Source organism: Phacochoerus africanus, chromosome 6 (genome assembly GCF_016906955.1).
Source record: "Phacochoerus africanus isolate WHEZ1 chromosome 6, ROS_Pafr_v1, whole genome shotgun sequence".
NCBI classification, from domain to species: Eukaryota; Metazoa; Chordata; class Mammalia; order Artiodactyla; family Suidae; genus Phacochoerus; species Phacochoerus africanus.
The window spans coordinates 91,862,356-91,889,705 of NC_062549.1; the positions used below are offsets into that span (position 1 = coordinate 91,862,356).

At 39.4% G+C, this 27,350-nt stretch overlaps 2 protein-coding genes across 2 annotated transcripts in view; one reads left to right on the forward strand and one right to left on the reverse strand.

The window, feature by feature from the left end:
- The window catches only part of SPTA1 (spectrin alpha, erythrocytic 1), a 67,856-nt gene extending 46,278 nt beyond the window's left edge, over nucleotides 1–21,578 (forward strand). The window contains exons 37-52 of the mRNA XM_047784218.1: nucleotides 816–936; nucleotides 1,531–1,652; nucleotides 3,081–3,213; nucleotides 3,715–3,813; nucleotides 5,075–5,237; nucleotides 5,810–5,886; nucleotides 11,517–11,726; nucleotides 13,726–14,022; nucleotides 15,137–15,249; nucleotides 16,402–16,419; nucleotides 16,862–16,913; nucleotides 18,031–18,218; nucleotides 19,118–19,171; nucleotides 19,562–19,708; nucleotides 20,448–20,592; nucleotides 21,135–21,578. Coding sequence (XP_047640174.1) covers nucleotides 816–936; nucleotides 1,531–1,652; nucleotides 3,081–3,213; nucleotides 3,715–3,813; nucleotides 5,075–5,237; nucleotides 5,810–5,886; nucleotides 11,517–11,726; nucleotides 13,726–14,022; nucleotides 15,137–15,249; nucleotides 16,402–16,419; nucleotides 16,862–16,913; nucleotides 18,031–18,218; nucleotides 19,118–19,171; nucleotides 19,562–19,708; nucleotides 20,448–20,592; nucleotides 21,135–21,260 — 2,065 coding nt within the window. The 3' untranslated portion in view covers nucleotides 21,261–21,578. The remainder of the gene's footprint in view (nucleotides 1–815; nucleotides 937–1,530; nucleotides 1,653–3,080; nucleotides 3,214–3,714; nucleotides 3,814–5,074; nucleotides 5,238–5,809; nucleotides 5,887–11,516; nucleotides 11,727–13,725; nucleotides 14,023–15,136; nucleotides 15,250–16,401; nucleotides 16,420–16,861; nucleotides 16,914–18,030; nucleotides 18,219–19,117; nucleotides 19,172–19,561; nucleotides 19,709–20,447; nucleotides 20,593–21,134) is intronic.
- A 4,547-nt stretch (nucleotides 21,579–26,125) lies between these two features.
- Nucleotides 26,126–27,076, reverse strand: LOC125128709 (olfactory receptor 10Z1). Its single transcript, XM_047782886.1, has one exon. It carries the CDS (start codon nucleotides 27,074–27,076, stop codon nucleotides 26,126–26,128), a length of 951 nt encoding a protein of 316 aa, XP_047638842.1.
- Nucleotides 27,077–27,350: the final 274 nt, after the last annotated feature.

The following is a 27,350-nucleotide window of genomic DNA, read 5'->3' on the forward strand; positions in this document are numbered from 1 at the left end:
CTTGTGTATCTAATATGCTACTGATCTTGACACTGGCAAAAAATGTTACATAGTATAGGCTATGGTATCAATTCTACTTTGGTTGTAAAAAAATGTGATTGGGAAACTCTTAACAAATCACGTTTTTTGTCCTACTTCCTATTTACCCTGCCTCACCATGTTCCTCTTCCACAGGCAAGCTGATTCTTACTAGTAATCAATGAATTAGAGGAGAAAAATGTGCATAGAGCAATAAGTAGGACATTTTGAACCTTTTTAGAAACAATAAGATGCTATAATATTGTCTATGTAATCCTTTACTGTGCTTCATGGTGATGTTCAAACATGTCATTTTCAGAACCAGTCCAACTACCATGTTTCCTATAATGTCATCTCTTTATACTGATTTTACCTAACTTCATGACTGATATTAGTAGACAGACAAAAAAGGCCGTGAAGGACATATATGCGTATATGTTTGTATATGCATATGAAGTAGGTGTTTGTGTATAATTTTCACATTTTTGGAGAAAAAACATTATTGTAAGTTCTCGAGCGAAGAGAAGATACACATATCGACAGGCAGAGGAACTAAAGGATAGCTGTATGACTGCATATAGTGGAGATCAGTATGTTTTCTTAATTTGTGTTGGCATAAGTCTGCTATTTTGCTGCAAACCTCTGCCACTAATGAACTTTGTGATTACTGACACCAGAGTGCTCCAGAATTTACCACCACCCCACCCGAGCCAAACACGCACTCTTAGAAAACCATCATTTTAGGATGACCTCAGATGTCTAAAGTCTAAATTTCCTGTTTTCTTCCTTGGTCAAAGGGAGAAGTTGGTGCAAGTGAGATCCCAGGACTATGGGAGGGATCTACATGGGGTTCAGAACTTACTGAAGAAGCACAAACGCCTAGAAGGGGAGTTGGTGGCACATGAACCTGCCATCCAGGTAGGAATAGTAGATTGTGAAGCCTGAAAAGGCAAAATAATGGTAGTCCTTCATGTTATGAATCAGTAGGTTGATGCTACACAATGTGAAGGCAACATGCCAGGATCATATAGAGAGTTAGAGAGTTCACAAGTGTTCTCCTCCACATTTTGTCTCCTGTGAGTAGAATTCTGTGGAGAAACCCATACTTTTCCCTGGAAGGAGTACTTTTAACAGCCCAGGGCACAGTTGTTGACAATGAGGATGCAAGTTGGGACATCTGGAAAAGCTGTACCTGAGCAGAGCTGTATGGAAAGAGAGTGACCCTGAGTCTTGGCTTGGCAGCAGGGTCACCCTGTGACCATGTCCCCAAAGCAGGTCATGGAAAGTAGCCCACTGCAAAGCCAAGGTAATCTGTATGAATACTTGGGGAAGTTTAGCATGCTAGATCTTACTGTAGCTTCTTCATTCTGCCAGGATTGTCAGGACCAACACAAGCACCATGGAGTTTATAAATGATCTGGAGGGTGGGAAGGATGAGATACTTTGTCAGGGATCTATGGATAAATGGGGAAAGATTGTGGGGTAATATGACCTGGAGGGTGTGTTCTTCAGAATGTGCTGGACATGGCAGCGACGCTGGGAGATAAGACCACTGTGGGGCGAGAGGCGATCCAGGAGAGGCTGGATCAGTTTGTTCAGCACTGGGAGCAGCTCAAGGAGCTGACCAAGGATCGGTGAGTTGAGGTTAGGAGGCCCAGTTCTCTTCTTGAATTTCAGGTATCAGGTTGGTGTTGAGAAGATACTTAAGTGCTTGCTCAGCCTTTCTTCCCCAGCTGCCAATCTATCTCTCTTCTAAGTCCCTGCTCAGGTCCCTACTCAAGTCCTCCATGAAGTTTCCCCCTCTACCCAGGCAGAAATGACACTGCCTTTGTGCTCTGAATATACCGCTATTCTTGTACTTACTTACAGCTGTCTTTTATCACTGTGGCCCTACATATGTTATCCTTCATACTAGATTATTCTCCACATGTCTCTTTTGCTTTATACATCTCTCCAGTTTTAGCATTATGAGCAGTGCTTAGTAATAAAAGAATGAAAGAATAGTTTTCTCCTTTATAGCCATATAACAGATAGAGTACTTTCTCCCTATAATTCTATGCCTATTGATGGTAGAAAAACATTTCTTCCTGGGGATTTATTCCAGGGAGCTTTTAGCACTTGTTGTGTTAACGTTGTTCGAGAAGAAGGGTTATGCTCAGAGTGGAAAGGGACACTGCTTCCGTGCTATTATCCTCCAGCTCTGAAGTCTTGATACTGTCATTTGGTCAAGGTTTCCTTCCCCCACAAAGATTTACAAACAGTATATGATGCCACAAAACTGAACTTCCGGGACAGAGATTATTACCAAATCATACTTGAATCCACTCACCTGATGTGCAGCAAAGCCAGTCTACTCACACCAGGTTGTGGTGAAGGAAAGTATGAGGTTTATTACTGGGAAAATGAAGGAGAATGGATGGTTGATTCTCAAAAGTCCCAAATATGATGGCTTTTGGGGAAGGGTATTCAAAGGCAAGGTGAGGGGGAGGGTCACAGGGTGTCTGATCAGTTTGTGGATGTTCTTTTGATTGGTTGATGGTGAGGTCGCAGGGTGCTATTTAAGGATTATCAGTTTTCTGGCTCTAGCTAGTCTAGGAGTCTTGTTTCTATTGAAAACAGCTCAAGGATATGACCCAGCATAATATCTATAGCCCTTGAGACTAAACTAAAGATTCTTGACTTTATTTTATGACTAAACTATTATTATTTTGTCTTATCTGACTGCTTTCCATCATTTCTGCATTTTCTCATTTCTCTGGTTAAATTTGCTCTTTGGAATTTGAGGAAAGCCTAGGACGCTAAAGCTTTTCTACAAACAAGAATCAGGGGACATGGGAGTGTGTGTTTGGGGGGGGGGGTCTGTCCCTTGGAAGGCCCTGCAGGGTCCTGCTCATTTCAAAGTCTCTCCCTTTACACAAGAATTTGTCCTTTCTGACCAGTAAGCACATATACATTCTTTGGTCCAGTTCAGCTGTGGCTGCCTTGTAAGATTGTGCCTCTCTGCTATGCTCCCACTACTTACTGTGTTTTCTTATCTTCGGGGGCTTATGTTCCTGTTATAGAGGGTTTCAGTTGGGTGAGTCCCTAGAATACTTGGAATTCATGGAGAATGCTGAGGAGGAGGAAGCTTGGCTCAGTGAACAGGAAACTATGGTTGCCCAAGGGGATTCTGGAGACTCTTTGGCTACTACTCAGGTGAGCAACAAGCTGGATGGATCGGTTTTCCTTAATTTGAATCTTTTATTAAGTAGTCCACATTTTCACTTGTAAAATCAGAATCTTTTTTTCTGATGGAAAAAGAAGACTTTCGGGTCAGTTCTTAGTATACGATGTTATTGATACTTAATATTTTTCTGCTAGATGGAATGTTTCATAGAATTATATAAATTTTAACAGGGATAAATCCTTTATGTATTACCTTGATCAACACTCATTCTAAAATCCAGAAAAGTCATGGCAAGTTAGAAACAACTTGTATTCCTTTGGCTCTTTTTCTGGTAAGATTGCCTCTTTGGCAAATGAAGAGATTGGGGAGAGGAATTTAGTGGAGCTCTGCAGAAAGAAGTGGACATTCATGTAGTCTGCCAATTTAGTTGACTCATCCCTAGTGATTGGCATCAAAAGGGGTCAAAATGTGGGTGGGATGAATTGTCTGTAGTCTTGGATGTTTTGATTCTCATTGACTCATCTATACAGAGCTTGCTAAAGAAGCTGGAAGCTTTGGAGAATGACTTTGCTGCCCACGAGATCCAAGTGCAAAATGTGTGTGCTCAAGGAAGAGACATCCTGAGTAAGGTGAGCTACTCTAAGCATTCCAGATCAAAAAAGAGTTTTCAAAAAGGGATTGGCCCAAATATAGAATCATGAGCAATGCTAACATCATATGTAGAACTTTGATACTCTCTTCAAAGTTGTCTTTTTGTTGTCATTATTGTTCTCAGCAAATAATTATTTAATTGCTATTTTCTGAAAGTTTTTTCAAGTTCTTCTAGAAACAGTTCTCATATTGTTAAATCATTTGTTGACACTCTTATTCTATGAAGAATATCGCATTTAGAAATATCTTATAGGAGTTCCCGTCGTGGCTCAGTAGTTAACAGATCCAACTAGGAACCATGAGGTTGCAGGTTCAATCCCTGGCCTTGCTTAGTGGGTTAAGGATCCAGCATTGCCATGAGCTGTGGTGTAGGTTGCAGACATGGCTTGGATCCCACGTTGCTGTGGCTCTGGTGTAGGCAGGCAGCTACAGCTCTGATTGAACCCCTAATCTGGGAATCTCCATATGCTGTGGGAGCAGCCCTAGAAAAGGCAAAAAGACAAAAAAAAATCTTATAAATGACATGCTTTGGTCAAAGAATATTATAAGAATGTGAAGAAATTTGTTTGCAAGCCTTTAAAATGAGGACCACACTGAAACCTCTTTATAATTTGAGAATCATTCCTTTGTTTAAATGCTTGTTTTAACAATTCCTCAGTGATCTAACTGCTACTAAAAGAACCCTAAACAGAGACCACTCTGTACCTTCCAGATGCTTATGCCAACTACAAAGAAAGCACTGATATAGACAAACATGAGAAGATTGTCCAGTAGAAATAATCATCTGGGGGCATAGATGAATAACAGAGTAATTTCTCTAGACATAGAAGAGAGTATTTATATATTTGGAATGAGAGAGCTGAAAGTTTTTTTTTTGTCTTTTTGTCTTTGTTGTTGTTGTTGTTGCTATTTCTTGGGCCACTACCGCGGCATATGGAGGTTCCCAGGCTAGGGGTTGAATCAGAGCTGCAGCCACCGGCCTACGCCAGAGCCACAGCAACGCTGGATCCGAGCCGCGTCTGCAACCTACACCACAGCTCACGGCAACGCCGGATCGTTAACCCACTGAGCAAGGGCAGGGACCGAACCCGCAACCTCATGGTTCCTAGTCGGATTCATTAACCACTGCGCCACGACGGGAACTCCTGAAAGTTTTTTAATAGTACTAAAGAATTTATATTTCTGTCTCTGGGCATTCATCAATATATCTGTCTCCTTCTTTCAACCTTGGTGTTACAGGAGGAAAGTCAGCACAAGGAAGAGATTGCTACCAAGATAGAGGCTTTGAATGAAAAAACTCCTTCTTTGGCCAAGGCAATTGCTGCTTGGAAGTCACGATTGGAAGATGATCATTCCTTTCAGCAGTTCAACTGGAAGGCTGATGTAGTTGAGACCTGGATCGGTACGATTCGTGAGGGCCAGGGTCTTTGGGTTTGAGAAACACTGATAATTCCACTTATAGAATGAACCCTGGGGCTGTATCCCTTACCATAGGAGTAGAGATGCTCCCTTCATCATCCACACCTCTTCTGTCTAGACACAATTACAGTTACATATACATACAGAGAAACATGCTGAGGGTATAACTAAGTATTGTAATTCCAGAGAATATCTTCCTTGGAAATTGGTGATTTTGCATATGATATTCGGAAAGATAGGGCCATGGCAAAACGTTCTAGGAAATAAACGGACTGTTTGATTTACTCCTAATTTATGTCTAATTTGCAATTTTCCTTTGTTCTATGAAACATTCAGAAGTCCTCTTGGCTCCAGCTCTATTTCACTCTGTTTTATCCTGCATAAGTCTAGAAAAACAATTCACTGGACCCCACGGCTCCCATATTCCAATGAATTATCTACTTTGAGAAGCAGGAGGCTCTGTTGTGGCCTAGAGTAAATATTCCTTTTCTCCTTATCAAGCTTGATGTAAGACTGGCTCTCTATCCCTTCTTATTCATTATCTTTGCTCTTCAGCTGAGAAAGAAACAAGCCTGAAGACCAATGGCAATGGTGCAGACCTCGCTGCCTTCCTCACTCTCCTGGCAAAGCAGGTGAGAGCAGAGTTGCCATGTTGATAGTACTGGTGGAGTCCAAGACCCACAGCACACAGAAGCTTAACACATGGGACTAATTCATTCCTAAATTTTGTGGTTTTATTGTCTGTAGGACCCATAATATTGTTCCTCAATCTTCCTGATGGAGATAATTTGCTAATTTTCTCTTCCTCATTTCTTTCATCTGTCTTGCAAGTAGGTGTTTATTTTTATTAGAAAACCAACTTTGGGCTTTTTAGTTTTTCTCTGTTGTATCTTTGTATTATATTCCATTAATATCTTTTTATATCTTTATCATTTTCTTTAACTTTTTGTGGGATTATTTAAATTTTTTAGAAAATTCAGAAAGATATTGACTTTATTAAATATTTAATTATTCTTTTTTCTGTTTATTTATTTATTTGATTGTTATTTCCCCAATACAATTTTTTTTCTATTGTACAGCATGGTGACCTAGTTACACATACATGTACACATTCTATTTTCTCACGTTATCTTGCTCCATCATAAGTGACTATACATAGTTCCCAGTGCTACACAGCAGAATCTCATTGCTAATCCATTCCAAAGGCAATAGTTTGCATATTTTAAATCCCAAGCTCCCAATCCACCCCGCTCCCCCGCCCACCCCCCTGGCAACCACAAGTCTCTTCTCCAAGTCCACAATTTTCTTTTCTGTGGAAAGGTTGCTTTGTGCCATATATTAGATTCCAGATATAAGTGATATCATATGGTATTTGTCTTTCTTTCTCTGACTTACTTCACTCAGTATGAGAGTATCTAGTTCCATCCATGTTGCAAAAAAATAGCATCATTTTGTTCTTTTTTATGGCTGAGTAGTATTCCATTGTGTGTATATACCACATCTTCCTAATCCAGTCATCTGTCGATGGACATTTGGGTTGATTCCATATCTTGGCTATTGTGAATAGTGCAATGAACATGAGGGTGCATGTGTCTTTTTTAAGGAAAGTTTTGTCCAGATATATGCCCGAGAGTGGGGTTGCTGGGTCATATGGTAGTTCTATGTATAGATTTCTAGGGTACCTCCATACTATTCTCCACAATAGTTGTACCAGCTTATATTCCCACCAACAGTGCCGGAGGGTTCCCTTTTCTCCACACCCCCTCCTGCCTTTGTTATTTGTGGACATATTATTAATGATGGCCATTCTGACTGGTGTGAGGTGGTATCTCATGGTAGTTTTGATTTGCATTTCTCTAATAATCAGGGACATTGAGCATTTTTTCCATGTGCTTGTTGGCCATCTCTGTGTCTTCTTTGGAGAACTGTCTATTCAGGTCTTTTGCCCATCTTTCAATTGGGCTGTTGGCTTTTTTGCTGTTGAGTAGTATAAGTTGTTTGTGTATTTTAGAGATTAAGCCCTTGTCAGTGCATCATTTGAAACTATTTTCTCCCATTCTGTAAGTTGTCTTTTTGTTTTCTTTTGGGTTTCCTTTGCTGTGCAAAAGCTTGTCAGTTTGATTAGGTCCCGTTGGTTTATTTTTTGCTTTGATTTCTGTTGCTTTGGGAGACTGACCTAAGAAAACACTTGTAAGGTTGATGTCAGAGAATGTTTCGCCTATGTTCTCTTCCAGGGGTTTGATGGTGTCTTGTCTTATTATACTTAAATCTTTAAGCCCTTTTGAGTTTATTTTCATGCATGGTGTGAGGGTGTGTTCTAGTTTAATTGATTTGCATGCAGCTGTCCAGGTTTCCCAGCAATATTTGCTGAAAAGACTGTCTTTTTCCTATTTTACGTTCTTGCCTCCTTTGTCAAAGATTAATTGACCATAGGTGTCAGGGTTTATTTCTGGGTTCTCTATTCTGTTCCATTGGGCTGTATGTCTGTTTTGGTACCAGTACCACACTGTCTTGATGACTGTGACTTTGTAATATTGCTTGAGGTCTGGGAGAGCTATGCCTCCTGCTTGGTTTTCGCTCCTCAGAATTGCTTTGGCAATTCTGGATCTTTCGTGGTTCCATATAAATTTTTGGATTTTTCTAGTTCTGTGAAAAATGTCCTTGGTAATTTGATAGGGATTGCATTGAATCTGTAGATTGCTTTGGATAGTATGGCCATTTTTATAATATTAATTTTTCCAACCTGGGAGTATGGAATATCTTTCCATTTCTTTACATCTTCTTTAATTTCCTTGATTAATGTTTTATAGTTCTTGGCATGTGAGTCCTTTACCTCCTTGGTCAGGTGTATTTCCAGATATTTTAGTTTTTGGGGTGCAATTTACAAGGTATTGTGTTTTTGTCTTCCTTTTCTAATATTTCATTGTTAGTATGCAGAAATGCGACTGATTTTTGAATGTTAATCTTATATCCTGATACTTTGCTGAATTTGTTGATCAGTTCAAGTAGATTTTGGGTTGAGTCCTTAGGGTTTTCTGTATATCATATCATGTCATTTGCATACAGTGACAGTTTTTACCTCTTCTCTTCCTATTTGGATGCCTTTTATTTCTTTTCTTTGTCTGATTGCTGTGGCTAGGACTTCCAGTACTATGTTGAATAACAATGGTAAGAGTGGACATCCTTGTCTTATTCCAGATTTTAGTGTGAAGGCTTTCAGCTTTTCTCTATTGAGTATTATATTTGCTGTGGGTTTGTTTTTTCTAATATATTGATTTCAGGATTTAGATTTCCCTTTAAGCAAGCCCTTAGCTACATTTCATAAATTTCATATTATCTGTGTTATCATTCAACTAGAAATGTTCTGTTATTTCTAATGTAATTTCTTTCTTTCTTTCTTTCTTTTTTGTCTTTTTAGGAATATTTACCCAAATTACATACCCAGAGTCACATTTTTAGGAATTTCTCTGCATATATATGAAATGATGTATATGCATGGTTATTTATTATAGCTATATATTTATTATTTTATTTTATTTTATTTACTTATTTGGTCTTTTTGTCTTTTTAGGGCTGCACCTACAGCATATGGAGGTTCCCAGGATAGGGGTCCAATTGGAGCTGTAGCCGCTGGCCTACACCACAGCCACAGCAATGCCATATCTGAGTCACATCTGCGACCTACACCACAACTCAAGGCAATGCTGGATCCTCAACCCACTGAATGAGGCCAGGAATCAGACCTGGATACTAATTGGGTTCATTAACTGCTGAGCCACAACAGGAACTCCTCTAATTTAATTTCTTATTTGACCTGTTGGTTATTCTGTAGTGCACAGTTTAATTTCCAAGCATTTGGGAATTTTATCATGATCTTTTTGGATGTTTATATCTAGTTTATTCCATTTTATTTTAAAAGCATATTGGGTGTTATTTTAAAAGGGCAATTTAAAATAATAGTGAATAGTATTTGTACAATTGAAAAGAATGTGTATTTTGCAATAGTTTATAATACCTGTCAGAACTCATGTTGCTTAAACACTTTATTTTTATATATTAAAGGTAGATTAAAAGTTTTGTTGACATATAGAATTATGAAATCATCTTAAATTGATACTTTTAATTATGAAAATTCCTCTTTTTAATAGCACTTCTTTTTTTAAAATGTTTCTTAAAGTTTTTTCCTTATGTTAGTATACTACACCAGTTTCCTTTTGTTTACTATTTGCAGTGTGCATCTATTTCCATCCCTTTTTATATTTCTATGTCTTTATATTTTGTTTTTGTTGTTGATTTGGTAGATTTATAAATTGCAATAAGATTACCACTGTAGATTAGCTAACACCTTCATCCCATAGCATAATTTTCATTTCTTTTTTGAGGTGACAACATTTAAAATTTACTCTAACTTTAAAGTACATAATAAGAAATATTAGCTATAATCACCATACTGTACATTATATCTCCAGAACATGTTGATCTTATAAATGGAAGTTTGACCAGTTTCTCCCCATTTTCCTTACCTCCCAGCCCCTTGCAACCACCAATGTACTCTAAGTTTGGTTGTTTCTCTGAGTTTGAAGTTTTTAGATTCCACATATAAGTAACATTACATAGTATTTGTCTTTCTCTGCCCAACTTTTTTCACTTAGCATAATACCCTCAAGTTCCATTCAAGTTGTTGCAAACAGCAAGGTTTCTTTCCTTCTTTCTCATGACTGAATACTATTCCAAATAAGTGAATCACACATCTTCTTTATTTATTGATCTGTTGACCAGTACTTAGGTTGTTTTCATATCTTGGCTCTTGTGAAAAATGCTGCAATGAACATAGAAGTGAAGGCTGTCTATATATCTTTTATAAATATTGTATAGTTTGAATATTGATTTATTATCTCTTTTGGTCATTTTAATGGAATAGTGCATCCATTTACATTTAAAATAATTAATTCATGAATTTTACTTAAAGCTATAATTTAACACCTCCCCCATCCCATCCCTTATCCAACTCCTACTTTTTCTGGTAATGATTCAAGACGTGATTTCAATTTTTCTGAGGACTAGCTTTTTTTTTTTTCAGTTTGCTGTTAAACCTAGAGCCTTTTGAGGTTTCAACTAAACCTCTTTCACCAGGGCTGCTCCTAGGTTGTGTGTCCTGATCTCAGCACTGTATGACTATGGAAAATTCTTAGATTTTATTTATTTATTTATTTATTTATTTATTTATTTATTTATTTAAGTAGAGTTGATTTACAGTGTTTCTTCAATTTCTGAGGAATAGCAAAGTGACCCAATCATACACAGTTCCCTTTAGATTCTTTAGACTTTTAGATTCTTAGCTTCTGTTTTCTGCTTCGAGGGCCCGTGCTTAGGAATCTATAAGTGCCCTGAGGGAAAAATACAGGGAGATTATTGCACCTTCTTTTCTGAAGCTCCCTCTTCATGATCTCCTCAAATCCTGGATACTCAAGTTCTTAGAACTCTAATTGTTGTCGCTTCAGTCCCATGAGTGCATTGAAACACTGAGTAGTTGTTTTCTCCTCAACTGCTTACCCTGTACAGCTAGTATTTCAAAGGGGAAAGCAACTGAGAGTATTACCCTTACTTTACTACTATTCCCTTCTCTCTAGCATTTTGATACCTCAAGTTATACTACCTGAGTTGCATTCTGATCCCCTCAAACAGCAGATAATTTGTACTTTTATCCAGCCATCAAAGTTGTTCTCAAAGGGAGAATTGGTCAAATACATACCACTCTGTTAAAGCTGAAATCAGTAAATTCTGGATTTTGTGCTTCTGATATCATTTACACACACACACACACACACAGAGTCTTTCTATAACTGGAACCTGTGAAAAGTCTTTTGTTAGTTTGCACACTTCCACAATTTCTAGTAATGCACTACTGCTAATTAAAATATGAAATCTAATAAGTGAGATAAAAGAGTCTTAGAAAGGATGTGAACTTTAAGAAGGATTTACTTTTAATTTGGAATGTCACATCATGCTCCAGTGTTCCCCTACTATTAATTTTGCAACTAATCTAAAATCCAGTTTTAAACACTGGAACCTAGCCATAATTCCCAAGCCAAATATTCACTTAAGTCTCTAAGTCATATTTCCTTTCCCTTGGTCATCACCATAAACTCTTGCCTAAACCTTATCTTGTCCATGATAAAAATCTGGTGGAACCCAGGTATGAATGACCCCTTGGAATCTACATTGTTTTTCTGTTCACAGCATCTCTATGGCTCTTTCTCAGGACACACTGGATGCTACTCTGCAGAGCTTCCAGCAAGAGAGACTGTCTGAGATAACTGACCTGAAGGACCAACTGGTGACAGCTGAGCACAACCAGACCAAAGCCATTGAGGAGCGCCATGCTGCCCTGCTGAGGCGCTGGGAGCAGCTACTGGAAGCCTCTGAAGCCCACAGACAGAAATTGCTGGAGAAACAACTACCCCTACAGAAGGTTAAAAAAAAATGACCACCATCAGGCCTTTATTATCTGTACATTAGCCCTGAAATCCAGAAATAGACCCTGGAAACTGAGTTTAGATACTGTAGACATTTGAATGAATACATTGAAAAGGATCAATAAGTTCTTATTAAGCATGAAATAATTTAATATTTTAGATTGATAGGAAGGGTTTTTTTTTAAACTTTTTAATCAGGTATCCAGCGGACTTATGATAGAAGCCAGGAACATATAATGGAAAGAGGTAGATGAGATGAGGGGTAGAAGATCTTTGTGTATGATAGAACTAACACTGGTGTGTAGGAGTCAAGGTTGTCCTTGTGTTTTTTTCCCAACCCAAACAAAGGGAACATTAAACAAGTATGACTTGTGTCCTCACCTTTCTTAGCCAAGAGACCTTGTATATGTAGCTTAACATCCCCAAACACTGATTTCTTTATTTATAAAATCAGGTAATATCACCACCATGTTTATTCTATGTTATTACTATTAAAAAAGATAATGGATCTTAAAATGCAACATAAACCATATGTTCTATATGGATATAAGCTATTAAAGTGTTTTTTTTTCTAGTGGGGGTTGCTAAGGTATGATGATAAAAATATTAACAGTAAAAGGAAGTCAGGATGGTCAATGAAATTCCTGAGTACTTCTAGACCATCAGAAGTACCTGGAACCTAGTTAAGGTAGATAGTTAAGGGAATTGGGAAACACACAAATAAAATATGACTCTTAATTAATTTCTGGTCTATTGAAGGACATGGAACCTAAAGAAATGAATCTTAAGTGAAAAATTAAAGCGATTAATGGGCAATTATACACACACACACACACACACACACACACACACACATACATCTACGCATTCTCCATAGGAAGATACTTCACATTCTGATTTTTATTTCGCTTAACTTTCAAATTGCAAAGAGTTTTATTATTTTATTTATGATTATAAATTCTTTGTGAAATAGTTGATACATTACATTATGAAAACTAATATGATGTTATTTATGGGTTTTCATGTCCTTTCTGGGTAGGGGCATGTTAGTTTTCTCTACGTTGGTCTATTTTTGCATATAGATTACTGAAATGAATACAGAGAAGATGTAATGGTATAATATCTTTGTAATCTCCCTTCCATTTCAGTCAATTTTCTCCTCAACACCTGTGTTTAGAGATGAAAACTGATTTTCGTACATATTACAACATAAGTCCCTTCAAAAATACAATCTGATGACCCAACATAAATGATGCATTTTAAATTTAAAACTATTTTTTACTATCTGTTGTTTGGCACAATCCATGCTATTTATCTCATTCAGAAATTCAGTATTCATGGCATGTGAATAACTCCAGAGAGTATCACATGGATAGGATACAGTTTAGAGGGTAGGAGATGGGTTTGAGGAGGGGCTTCAGGCACGAGATAAGCCCTGAACAAGATGGAGGAGGAAGGTAGGAAGGTATACTTGTGTCTCAGTATACACAAGAGACATCAGAGAAGTGTGGTCTATGAAAGATCTCAGGAGAGAAAGAAGAAATATCTATCCCATGAATGATTTTTAATTCAATTATTTATCCACTCATTCATTTAACACTTACTCTTGCATGTTCACTATGTGCCACATAGACTTGGAACATAGACATCAGGACAAGAAATCACGGAATCTCATCATTGAAAACCACCCTTGCCACCCTCAGAATCTTATAGCTAAAATAACCCTAGAAGTCCTCCAACTTCATTTGTAAGTATTGGAAGACTTGACAAATTTCACAGAAGGATAAAATGCTAATACATCAGGGCTTGTACCTTGAACTCCCATGTCCATCCATCTGGTCACCTGGCCTCCCTAGGTTTTAGTTCTGCTCCCTTAAAATGTTGGCTCTGAAAATATTTGAAAGCAGTCATTTTTTTAACCCTCTATCATCTTTTCTGCTGAAGAACTTTATCAGGAAAGATAGAGGTGGGCTTATTTGTTTTGTTTTTCTGTAGGCTGAGGATCTATTCATGGAATTTGCACACAAGGCTTCAGCTTTCAACAACTGGTGTGAGAATGTGGAGGAGGACCTGTCAGAGCCTGTGCACTGTGTCTCCCTGGATGCAATCCGGCAGCTGCAGAAGGACCACGAGGCCTTCTTGTCCTCCTTGGCAAGGGCCCAATCAGACTTCAACTATTTGCTAGAGCTTGACCAGCAAATTAAGGCCTTAAATGTGCCTTCCAGCCCCTACACCTGGTTAACAGTGGAGGTTCTAGAAAGGATCTGGAAGCACCTATCTGACATCATCAAGGTAGCTTGGGGCAGAGTAACTTCCTTTCGCTGTAGTGAGCATGATCATTTACTTTTTTTATCTGAGTCTGGGGACTTTTGATAAAGAAAGGGACACTACTAATAGTTTTATTAAGGACTTCCCATTGTGGCTCAGAGGTAGCGAGCCTGACTAGTATCCATGAGGATGAGGGTACGATCCCTGGCCTCACTCAAGTGGCTTAAAGATCTGCTGTTGCCGTGAACTATGATGTAGGTCACAGACGTGGCTCAGCTCCTGAGTTGCTGTGGCTGTGGTGCAGGCCAACAGCTGCAGCTGTGATTTGACCCCTAGCCTGGGAACGTCCATATGCCACGGATGTGGCCCTAAAAAGCAAAAAAAAAAAAAAAGGCATAAAACAGTAGCAACAACAAAAATTGTTATATTGAGACAGAAGTCACGAACTGGGACAATCCAAGAAAAAATTGGAAGTATGTTCGCAATAGGCACAGCTCTCTGTCCCCCAGTTTAAACAGCCTTCTGCATCTGGGTGTTGAGTGGTGAATCAGGGAGGCAAACCTGAGCTCCAGAAGATGGTTCTAAAAATAGGTTATGAAAAGTTAATGAGACTCATATATATCTTGCATACTCCAAGGCATTCTCTATTTTATATACACTTCCAAAAGTGCCTTTTTAATTATTTCTATTTAATTTTTGCCTCTCTGTAATAATACTCACTATTGAAGCTATGGACAGTATTTTAATAGTTCACAAAGAAAAGGTTTGGCATAAAAATCATCTATTTATAGATGGCATCTTTTACTACCTTTCCCTTTAAAGCTACTTTTATGATCATTTAAATGAAATTTCACCTGGAAAAAAAGATGAGAGGAGAAAGATATGCCTTTATTACCAGCTTGTTTGTTACTGGGCTTGGTAACACCACAAGTACTTACAGGGAGTCGCATAAAGCTTCCTTCCCCTTTTGGAGATGAGAAGAGGTGGGGCCTGGAAGAAATACGAACACACAGGCAATACCATTGGAAGAGACATTAGATTTGGAAGAGGGGAGATGTGCAGGTAAGCCTAGGAACCAATTATTTTACTGCAAAGAAAGGTCTTCAATGTGAACTTCATCTCTGATTTGGGGTTTTAGGAAAGGGAGCAGGAACTGGAGAAGGAAGAGGCAAGACAGGTCAAGAACTTTGAGATGTGCCAGGAATTTGAGCAGAATGCCAGTGCCTTCCTTAATTGGATCTTGGAGACCAGGTGTGCTGTGATTTCCCCAAAACTCTTGATCTCTGTGTTGCACAAACAATTCACCATAGGGACGAAATACAAATCTGAGGGAAGGAGGGGAACTCTTACAGTATTTATGCTGGCATAAAATCACCATATCCCCTTTGTGGTTTATGTTTGGAATTGACTGTATTCTAAATCGATCACTGCAAAACTGAGAAATGAAAATTTCATCTTGTTGCCCAGTCTGTATTTTCTCCTTGATATGCTCACTATTTTTTCCTCCTGCCTATAATTACAGTAATAGTTCGTTATGTTTTCATTCCCCTTTGCACTTTACAAAGTACTTCAATATCCATTACCTCACTTAACTTTCAGAGCAACCTTGACAAAGTATACAGAGCTGATCTTATTACCTCTGTTTCCAAATGTGGAAGGAGGTTCAGCAGATAAATTGACTTGCTCAAGGTCACATATGTATTTATTGGCACAACCAGAGCAGAGTATGCTATAAATACCTCATGGGAAACTATTATGTTTCCTGACTACTAAAACTGCGATGAGAATCAAGGGAGATAATATATACTAATTGCTTTTATTAAATGCAAACTTTTCAATACATGAAAATAACACTTGTCACATCTTCTGGAGCAAATGATGTGGAAAAGAGGAGACTCAGAGGGTATAATAAATGAATAAATGGTCAAAGTTGGTAGACTGTATTCAGCGGTGGGTTGGAATTGTGGAGTTTTGAGAGTTAAAGTGTTGGTTTGGGTAATCCATGATGCTGTTCCTACAAACCCACTGACAAGGATAATTCAGACAACGAACAAAAAGAAATCCTGTGTCATGGCTACAAAAACCATCTGACAGGGGGTAGAGGACACACAGCTCACACTTCTCTGTCTCTAGTTTTAGTCCCTCATTCTCTAGCAGCAGGTGCCCCACCCCGAGCATGTCACCTAACCCCTGAGCTCTTCATCCTAAAGCAAAGAGGTGCGCAGAAAGCTCTAACCTTCTCAGTGTGGGAAACAATGGGTGGAAGGGGTTTATACTTTTCTGAGTACACATAATTTAGACTGAATCATAAATCTGAAGAAAGAAGATCATTGAAGTAATCCATGTTAACATGTGATTTCCTTTTTCTCTCTTCTGATTCCTGTTCCGGACCTCCATATCCAGGGCTTATTTTCTGGATGGGTGAGTATTTTATGTTATCATGTTTATTTTGTTATATTACTCAGAAAGAATTAATTAAAGCGGGCTTAGGATGTATCTGCATCCTGCTGCAATCTGATGGGGTCTAAATAAAACATGAGGTAAGAAGGAGAAGAAAAGTGTACATGATTCAGGTCCTATATCCCACTGCAGTAGGTTAAGGGTATTTTGAGAATAGGAACTAGGAGGGAAGTATGAAAGCCTTCTTAGGGTGGCCTTACTTCTCTTCTTATCTGTCCAGCAAGGTTGCCAGTAAACAGAAGGGTCTGGTTTCATGAAAATTTGGTGCCATTAAAATTCCTTTCAGAAAGGCCCTATTGCTTGGAAGAAGTAAAACGATAGATGTGTAGGGGCTTTGAGTTTGTTTGCATAAGATGCGGATCTCTGATATTATAAGTAATGTTCTTGTCTGGTTCTTAATTAGATCTTTGCTGAAAGAAACAGGTACTCTGGAATCCCAGCTGGAAGCAAATAAAGTAAGTAATGTCTATTCATTAACTCTAAATATTGCTGGGGCTATAAGGAGTGCAAGAAAAACTACTCAAAAAAATTCTGGTGATACTTGTAGGTAAATTCCTTGACTCAAAACCCCAAAGCCTAAGGCTCTGATGTCAACCCTACTAACAATTTTCTCTCTAACCATTGGCCACCATTACATAGACATGGATGTCAGTTTGCAATCTCAGCTTCAATTTCTGTATTTACACAATGGAGTCAAAAATATGTATATTATGGAGTTGCTATAATGACTAAGTAAGGAAACAAATGCAAAAACTCCTGGTCTACAACCTATAACATTGACAAATTTCTGTTATTATTTGATGTGGTAAGGTCATAAAATTGAGTCTAGATCATCTCTTAACAGTTAAGTGGAGTAGTGGGCTAGAGTGGTGTTTTAATCTTAATCTTGTCTTCATTGTTGCCCTCTCCATAAGAAAGGAAATAATTAATTAAATCAAATTATCCCTAATTAGAAAACTAGAAAACAGTGCTAAAAAAGATGTTGTCAAGTAGGATTTATTTTGAGAGGGCCACAAGTGATTATAATATCTAATGTGCTTTCATATCCGCCCCCATCACAACCAATTCACTCCTTCCCTTTTTAGGGAAAAATATTCCCCTGTTGAGAAAGCATGACCTAAGTGCAGACATTTGGTACACAACGTGGTGGATGACAGAAGCATCCCGTAGAAGTCTCTGTCCAAGCCAATGAAGGAGACTGGAGTGTGAACACTGGGAAGTTTAAGGGGGCCTGAGAGTTCAGCCACAATCGATAACACAGATAATTCATGATGCAGATCACTGGGAGCTGATTACGCATCAGTCCTGGAAATCCTACCCTCCTCTATCTGCACTGTGTAACTACTAACCCAGATTACCAGAATGACAGAGGTCATATCACTTAACCTCCCCACCACTTTATAAATGAGGGATGCAGAAGTGGGGTGGTTTTCCCAGAGGACAGGAAAATTCCTGAAAATAATTGAAAAGGAGCAATGAAGGGAAACCTAAACTTATCAGTTTCTTCTGTATCATCCATAGGTTTAGATTAGGTACCCTGGGTGACTGCCTCTTTTCTTTGCCTTTTTCCAGAGGAAGCAGAAGGAGATCCAGGCAATGAAGCGTCAGCTGACCAAGATTGAGGACTTGGGAGAAAAATTAGAAGAAGCTCTGGTCCTGGACATTAAGTTCAGCACTATTGGGCTGGCTCAGCAGTGGGACCAGCTCTTCCAGCTTGGGGTGCGAAGGCAGCACAATCTGGAACAACAGATCCAAATCAGGTACTAGAACCTCTGGTCAGGGCTGGGGAAGGGTATTGTGGCATTAGGTATTAGAAACTTAACTCCAAGGGCTAGAATTTGTGGTACTGGACACAAGAGTTGCTTCAGTGATATTATACTCGCCATCCCCAAAACCAATATTCTCTCTCTTTACTGACTCACAAAATGAATTATTCTTTACATGGGAGTTGGTGGGAGACAGTGCTCTTATCCCCCTAAATCTGCTCACCATCTATTTCTCAGAGTCTTTTCACCATCTTATGTGATATCTTCAGAAAGTCTTCCCTTTTGTAAAATTCCCACTAAAATTTCTAGGATGGAAGAAATATTGAAGTTATAGAGCAGAAAATTTCTTTTTTTTTCTAAATAAATTAGTTACATCAAAGCAATCTTAGGTCTCCATAGCTTTTTGGAAGGATTAATTGTCTAGATCAGAGATAGGCAAGCTTTTTCTCTACAGAGCCTGATAACAAACATTGTAAAGCCATGTAGCCGTGGCTTTGTGAGCCATGTAGCCTCTGTTTTAACTACTCAACTCTATTGTGAAGAAAAAGCAGCTATTGATAATTCATAAATGAATGAGCATGAATGTGTTCCAATAAAATTTTATTTATTGGCACTGAAATTTGAATTTCTTATAATTTTTAATGTGTAAGGAAACATTCTTCTTTTCTGATTATTTTCAATCATGTAAAAATGTAAAAGCTATTCCTTAGTTCATTGACTATACAAAAATAAGTGATTGACTGGATTTGGCCCATGGGCCATAGGTGGCCCAGCCCTGAACTAGATAACTTGAGTAGCATGATAGCCTCTAAAATTCTTCTCTTCTTCTTGTGGCATGTCTTTTTCTATTTCTCTGTTTTGTTTCATGAGTTAGTTTTTGTTTTTACTTTCAGAGACACCCCCGGTGTGAGTGAGGAGACACTAGAGGAGTTTAAAACGACCTATAGGTGAGTATAACTTCATAGTTGACTGGTTCTTTGTTTTCCAGACCATGTAGAATGAATCCCCAAATGACTGTTTTTTTTTTTTTTTTTTCTCCCTCAGTGTGGCTTAGTAGAATCTTAAATGAAGATTTGGATATGTTATTTAGCTTCAACCCATGGGTCTTAGTATGTCTATGAGATTCTTGAACTTTTGGGAAATATACTTATGTTCAACATTTTATGCATTTTCCTCCATCCATTAGGTTTAAGAAAAAGTGTGGAAAACAGGCAAGCTCTCCACTCAACTGATAACTTAATGATGTGTTATAAATCCCCAGCTGGTACAACAATAACTCCTCTTTTCTTCTTTAATATGATTTCTATTGAACTTGAGAAATTTTTTTTATTCTTTAGACACTTTGATGAGAATTTGACAGGTCGCTTGAGTCACAAAGATTTCCGGTCCTGCCTGAGAGGGCTCAACTACTACTTGCCCATGGTGGAAGAGGGTGAATCTGAACCCAAGTTTGAGAAATTCCTGGATGCTGTTGATCCAGGGAGGTAGGAGAAAGACAAAGGGCCAGACCATAGCAGAGAGTGGGGTTTGGGGAGGAGGGGCAAGTACAAAGAGTAAAATGATACATAAAACATGAAATTAATTCAGCTTGAGAGTAGGAAGATACAGTCTCCCATAAACGAATTGGACAGCTTTTGGTGCTCTTTTAGGAGTATCTCCAAAGTGCATAGCACTAACTCCAACTCAGGCACCAGTTCTGAAATTTGTTCAATTCCTGGTTTAAGTTTGATCAAAAAATTTCAGCTGCTTCTGAGAATGGACCTTGAGAGAAGAATTCCTTCATTTGTGTAAGGTCTTAAGAAGACACAGATTATTCAGCGGCCAACTTCTGGGGATGGAGTTGTTGTGAGCTGGTGAGGGTGGGGCAGAGGATACCAAAGACCTAAGAAGACTAGAAATAAAGGTCTTCAACTCAACTTGAAGAGCTTGAGATACCCAGAGACTGGTGCTACTAGGAAATTCCCCAGTTCTACTTAGAAAGTCAGGCCGAATGATCCATGTGGAAACGAAGGTTGGAACTTAAGAAATTGTTTATTTGGCTGTAAGGAAATGAGGCAGGAGTCAAAGAAGGATCACAGTCCATAGTCTCAGAGAGCTGAGATGGGAGAGGCCCTTGGAGAATCCAGCTTCCATCTGTCTCTGAGACACTGAGTAGGATGAGAAAGGGACTTGCCGTCCTCTCTGTCCCAAGAGGGCACATTTCTTGATCTGCTTCTCCAACAGGAAGGGCTATGTCACTCAAGAGGACTATACCTACTTCCTGATTGACAAGGAGTCAGAGAACATCAAGTCCAGTGATGAAATAGAGAATTCATTCCAAGCCCTGGCAGAGGGCAAAGCCTATATCACCAAAGAGGACATGAAGCAGGTCAGATTCCAGTTTGCACCCATTCTCATTATGGTCTCACCATAACCTAGATTTTGCTCACCTCAGGCCTGGCTACCCACTTATTATAGGTAACTACCTTCCTCATCCCCATTTTTTTCTCAGATATTGTCATGCACGGGATATCTCTTGCTTTGATGGCTACCTCATGTTATCTTGACCCAACTCAAAAACCTACTGTCAATCTCTCATGACTATCAGTGTCAATCCCAAACATACTTGGTTTTTAAGACTATTTCTTTATCCTGTTTATTTAACAAGCCATATTTAGGGAATGGGGTAAGTAGTGCAAAGTGAAATGGGAGTCTTGGGCAAGAAATGAGTTGAAAAGATGTCTTGGTCTTATTCGTTAGAAATTATAGATTTCTTTTTATGAGAAAAGCATGTGATAGGACTGGGGCTGGTTTCTTCTTCTAGAGTCTCTTGCCTTCCTGCGTTTGGGGCATATTGGAAGCCTCAAGGAGACAGCTACTTTAAATCCCTATAACTATATTTCTTTTTTTTTTCCTTTTTTTACGTTTCAGGCCCTAACTCCAGAACAAGTGTCATTCTGTGCCTCGCATATGCAACAATATGTGGATCCACGGGGCCGAAGCCACCCTGCTGGCTATGATTATGTTGGTTTTATCAATTCCTATTTTGGCAACTGATAAGCAGCTTTTTCAGGGTCACAGAGAATCTTGGTGTTGTGGGAAGTATTGGGCAAATATGGAGGGTGGGAAGATAGAGGGGTGTGTGTGTGTGTGTGTGTGTGTATTACATTTATTGAAGGACCTGAAAAAAAAAAACCTCAAGCTTAGTAGATAAAGGCATTCACAAAATTGGAGGAGAGGAAGCCATGGGTTTATTTTATATGCAGCTAGTCACTGCTGAGGGGTATTAAGCAAGGTCTCTATTTTTTATTTGCTGGGTTCTATATACCTTTATTATTTGGTTTTGTAGAATATAGAATAATGTATTTATAGAATTAAGTATTTCATTTAAGTTCTTCTTCTTTTTTTTTTTTTTTTGTATTTTTAAGGCCATACTCACAACATATGGAGGTTCCCAGACTAGGGGTCAAATCGGAGCTGTAGCTGCTGACCTACACCACAGCCACAGCAATATGGGATCTGAGCCATGTCTGCAACCTACACAACGGCTCACAGCAACACTGGATCCTTAACCCACTGAGCAAGGCCAGGTATCAAACTTGTGTCCTCATGGATACTAGTCAGATTCACTTCCGCTGAACCATGACTGGACCTCCTGAAGTTCTTTTCAATAAAGCAATGTGAAGTAAATGTTTCCTGACTCACTTGGGTTTCTGTATTTCTGAGACATGTACTATCATCAAAATATAAGCAGCTAATTACACTGTAAACAAGGATCATGGTAGAATAGATACATAAGACCAAATATAACTTGAGCTTGGAATGTGTTTAAATTCTTATATTTGAAAATGAAGATGTATGATATTCTGGTAAACCCCAATATTATAGTCTATAAAATGCAACCACACAGAGAAGACTAGCATAGCACCTATTTTCTTCTAAGTCTGTCCATTCTTCATACTCCCCACTGGAGTGAATGCTATTACTCTTAGAATGGCAAAATAGGAGCACAGCAGGGCTTCCTTTTGCCCTCCATGTCCCTGAACTTTCTACAAAATTTTATATAATAAAAAAATATTTGTTTTGATTTATTTATACTTTCTGTTTAGTGTAAGAGTCCATAGAATATTTTATAGAGTCTTAAAAAAAAACAGAATAAGTGGTGCTACTACCAAATAATTTTCAGACCAGTTTTGGTCTGAACAGGTTTGAATGCTGACATTCTACCCTGACTTGTAAAAATTGATGGTGTTGGAGTTCCCACAGTGGGTTAAAGGATCTAGCGTTGTCTCAGCAGTATGTAGGTTGCAGCTGCAGATTGGATTCAATCCCTGGCCTAGAAACTTCCATATGATATGGGTGCAGCCATAAAATTAAAAAAAAGTGAAGAAGAAGAAAATGTAAGTATGAATTATGAGGAACTTAACTGAGATCAAGAGGAGAATTTGATACAAAATCTAATTGCTATAATATTATCAATTGAATATTTATAGTCCCCAATTAAGTGATATATGATAATCTCCAGATTATTTTTTGCTTGTACCCACTACACCAGGCCAGGGATCAAATCCATGCCTCCACAGAGACCAAGATCCTGCAGTCATATACTTAACCCACTGCACCCACAGTGGGAATGTCCTCGATCTTCTGTTTACTTACTTTAAACCAGAATCCCTGCTTTACTCTTGCTGCTCTCTTCTTTACAATTTATAGATTGGAGCCAGCTTCTGAGATCCAGCCCTTGTGGCTACATCTTTGATTTTTCTTTCTTAATTCCTACTGCTTGGTTAGGTCCCAAACTCTTCCACTCCTAACAGAACATTCCCTTTCACATTTTATAGACCCCTCTGATGCCAAACATTTGCCTGGAAATCATCCGATTCCTGTTTCCTATAGTTTAACCCATTTCCTGGTACTTAGTCCTCTCACGTCTCTAGATTTAGATTCATCTTTTTACCATCTCCAGTCAGACACTGTGCCAGATAATAGCACTTTACTCTTTGTCTGATTAGATCATGAACTATACAATACTGGACACTGCTGGCCCTGGCTTCTGCCAACATGAACTAGGTAACAAATATTTTAGCCTAAAGTGATATTGCCTAGAAACTCCCAGTAATAATAGATGGTTATGTTGGGTGTTTTATGTATGGCAGGCTCTGCTCTAAAGACTTAATCATCACCAAAGAAAGCTCCCAGAATAGATACCGTCAAAATTACATTTTCCAGTTGAGAAAATGGAGGTACCAAAATGTCAAGATACTTCCTTTAGTTCACACACCTAAAAAGTGGTAAAGCTAGGCTTACACTCAGAAAGTGAGACCCCACAGTCTTTGGAATTAATTGGCTTTTTAAAGAACCATGAGTTAGGCATTTGTGGTCACATCAAAGGGACCTCTGCTTTGCTGTGGGTCCATGTGTGTATGCACCTGGCAGGAGGATTTGTTCTTTTTAAGCATGTGGTCACATTCATAATCAAGAGAGGGAATTTGAATCATCTAGGGAGATTTTGTAAACTAGTTCTACCTGTCCTCACCCCAGTTGTGTTAAGGTCTATAGAGATGGCTCCTGTAAACATAATCTGGAAGATCCCTCATGTGATTTTTATACTCTTGCATACCAAGACTCCTACATTTGGAAGGTAGATGGATCTTTGAGCATTACTCAGCAATCTTTAGAACATCTGTACCATCATTGCTCAGCATACATTTGGGGATTTTTTGCTAGAGGAACTGCATACATTTTGGAAATGAGTTTGCTCAAAAAGCCTCAGCATTGAGGGGATTACCTCTAGACTCACTTAGAAAAAAGACTGTAGAGGACATGGCTTTTCTCTCCTGACCCAACTCCTTTCTGCCATTTAATTACCTCCTACTTCACTACAACCTGGTCTCTTCTCTTGGACTAGCTTTCTTCTTCTCAAATTGGATTTCTACCAAGTTCTAACCAGAGGGTGCTTCTTCCCCTAAGTATGGAAAACTGTGAATTCCTATCTGAAGAACATCTGCCTCCTCCCTCTCTCTTAAGATACGTCTTACTTCTAACTCATTGATAAGTTCCATGAATCCCACGTTGTAAAAATCTCATGTTCGCAATTTCCTTCAGTTTCCAGTGCCTCTATGCATGTTCAGGTCTCCTTGCCTTTCTTTGGGATCATGCCAATGGTTTCTTACTGATCTCCTTGCCTCCATTTTCTCCCTGCTGAGATTTATCATGCTCTCTGTTGCTGGGTGCATCTTCCTAAATCACTTCCCAGATTCCGCTCTACTTTCTGCTCAGAGGTTTACTGTGCCCTATCTCCTACTTCCAAAAGCATCAAGTCTGAAGAAAGCTATTCACAGTGTTATCTGCAAAGAAGTTTTAATCCAGGTTAAACTTCTTCCATCATTTGTGAGCCATTTTCAGTTTCTCTGGACAATGCATCACCCTCTATAATAAGCTTTATTGCCTTACCACTGAGACTTGAGTTATTCTGTTTTGTCTTAGATGTATTTTCTCTCCACTTACTGCATTCGAAGTTCACCCATCCTGTAGGAACGAGTTCACATACTGCCTTAGACATGAAGCTTCCTCTGATCTTCCAGGGAGAATAACCTCTCCCTAAACTAGAAGCCAATATCACTTTGTTTATTAGCACATTATCAATAGTAGCAGCTGATATCTATTGGAAGATTATTGTGATCCAGGTATTGCATTAAATTCTTCACATGCATGACCCTGTTTCACAATGCAAAACTACGAAGTTACAACCATTTTACAGATGAAGACTTTGAAGCTGAGAAAGGTAAAGTAATTTACCCAGGGTCAAACTGGAAGTGGCAGAACCTGTATTCAAACTCCTACCTGACAGCTAGGTGAATTCATTCCAACTTTACTTATCCTTAGGGCAGTCTGGTACCATGCATAATATATTGTGGGTGCACAGTGAAATAGGCAGGAAAGAGAGTTCCACAGCAGCTTCCACTCCATGCTTGGGAGTGACCCAAGTAAGGAAGTCCTTGACACTCAAGATCCAGAGTAACAACAATTATCAAGGAAAATAGTAAATAAATATCTTTCCTGAAATAGAATCTACCTAACTAGGAGAGCCAATTAAAAAGAAGAGGGCAATGTAAAAATGAGTGACACAGAGAGGAGACAACTACACAAAAAGATGAAAGATTCTCAGCAGAAGAGAGAAAAAAACTGACCTTTTCATTTGGCAAAACATTAAACTGATTTGTTAACTTGGTAGTCACTGAGTTTCAGATCTTGGAATCACACTATTTGTTGGATACTTGAACTGTATAATGATTCCAGAAATCTGGAATTCCTGTCATGGCACAGTGGAAACAAATCTGACTAGGAACCATGAGGTTGTGGGTTCGATCCCTGGCCTTGCTCAGTGGGTTGCTGAGAGCTGTGGTGTACATCGCAAATGCGGCTCGGATCTGGCGTTGCTGTGGCATAGGCCGGAGGCTACAGCTCCAATTCGACCTGTAGTGTGGGAACCCCCATGCCTGGGTGCAGCCCTAAAAAGACAAAAAAAAAGAAAAAAGAAATCTCTACAGCATCCCCAGCAGAGCCCCAGCCAGCCCGGCTTTGAATTTAAGCACTCCAAACTCCTTTCACCTTGTTCAACTCAGTTAGAAGATTCTTAACGAACTGGGTTTCAGGAACTAGGGGTGGCATCTATGAGGCTAAAGGTGAAGATTCAGACTCTGAGCTCAGTGTGAGTTAAGCTAAGTAAACAGAGTAGGAAGTCCCGCCTCTGCATTCCCCAGCATCCCTGGGTGATAAGCAAGACACAGGAAGCAGCTCTTTCAGGGTATTGGGGGTGGGGCAGCTTTGGCCTAAGAACCTGAATATCTAGCCCAGTGGCCTGGGTTTCTGGTGTCTGTCTAGTCAATGTAGAGGAGATTCTCCCATTGGAGTAGCCTTCATCATTTACTCAACAGTCTCCTTTGGAAAGCATTTCTCAGGGCTGTCTGCATAGCCCGATTTCTTAGGCTATAAATGATGGGATTGAGGAGAGGAGTCACCACGGTGTAAGTGACAGCAATAAGCTGGTCCCGTTTGAGAGAATAAGTGGTTTTGGGCCTCAAGTACATGAAGGAGGCACAGCCATAGTGAACAATGACCACAGTGAGGTGAGAGGCACAGGTGGAGAAGGCCTTCTTCCGCCCCTCTGTAGAGGGGATTCTCAAGATTGCTGCCAGGATGCAGGTGTAGGAGACAGCGATGAAGGAGAAGGAGACCAGGAGGACCAGCAGGCTGAGGAGAAGGATTCCCAGCTCACTCAGGCTTGTATCTCCACAAGCCAGGCTCAGCACTGGTGGAGTATCACAAAAAAAGTGTTGGATCTCATGGGACCTGCAGAATGGGAGGTGGAAAATGACCAGTGTCATCCCCAGCCCAAAGAGATACCCACTCAGGAAGGAGGTGCCAACAAGCTGGGCACAGAGGCTAGGGTTCATGCGGCTGGCATAGTGCAGTGGGGCACATATGGCCACATATCTGTCAAAGCCCATGACAGCCAGGAGGAAGCAGTTGGTACAGGCCCACGAAGCAGAGAAGAACATTTGAACAGCACAGCCCACATAGGAGATGTCCTGCCTGCCCCTGACCAGACTAGAGAGCATCCTAGGGATGATGCCCAAGGTGTAGCAGGTCTCCGAGAATGATAAAAAGGAAAGAAAGAGGTACATGGGGGTGTGCAGATGGCTGTCCAGCCTGATGACTACAATAATGAACACATTGCTTGTCAGAGTGACAAGATACAGAGAGAGGAACAGTGAAAAAAGCAGGGGATGCAGTTCCCCAAAGCTGGAGAAGCCCAGGAAGACAAAGCCCCTCCAGAAGGTTGCATTGGTCTGCCCCATCCTGAGCAACATCCCTGGTAGGTTCGATTACTTCCACTTGGCCAGTAGATGCCTGGCTTCTTTAGAAGGCACGCTGAGGTGAATTCTTATGTCTTTGTGACTGTGGTAACTTGAAGAGAAAACTCTAATTTAGATGGCAACAAACTTTGGAAAGATGCTTATTACATTAGACATACAGATGAATGGATCCATTCTCACATGCATATATGTGCATATATAAATACAAAGACAATATGCACATATGTGCTCACACATACATGACTACACATATGAAGGCACATATATG

What these genes read in the sequence shown, in the direction of transcription:
- LOC125128709 (XM_047782886.1), bottom strand. Translation starts at nt 27,076, where the DNA reads ATGTTGCTCAGGATGGGGCAGACCAATGCAACCTTCTGGAGGGGCTTT.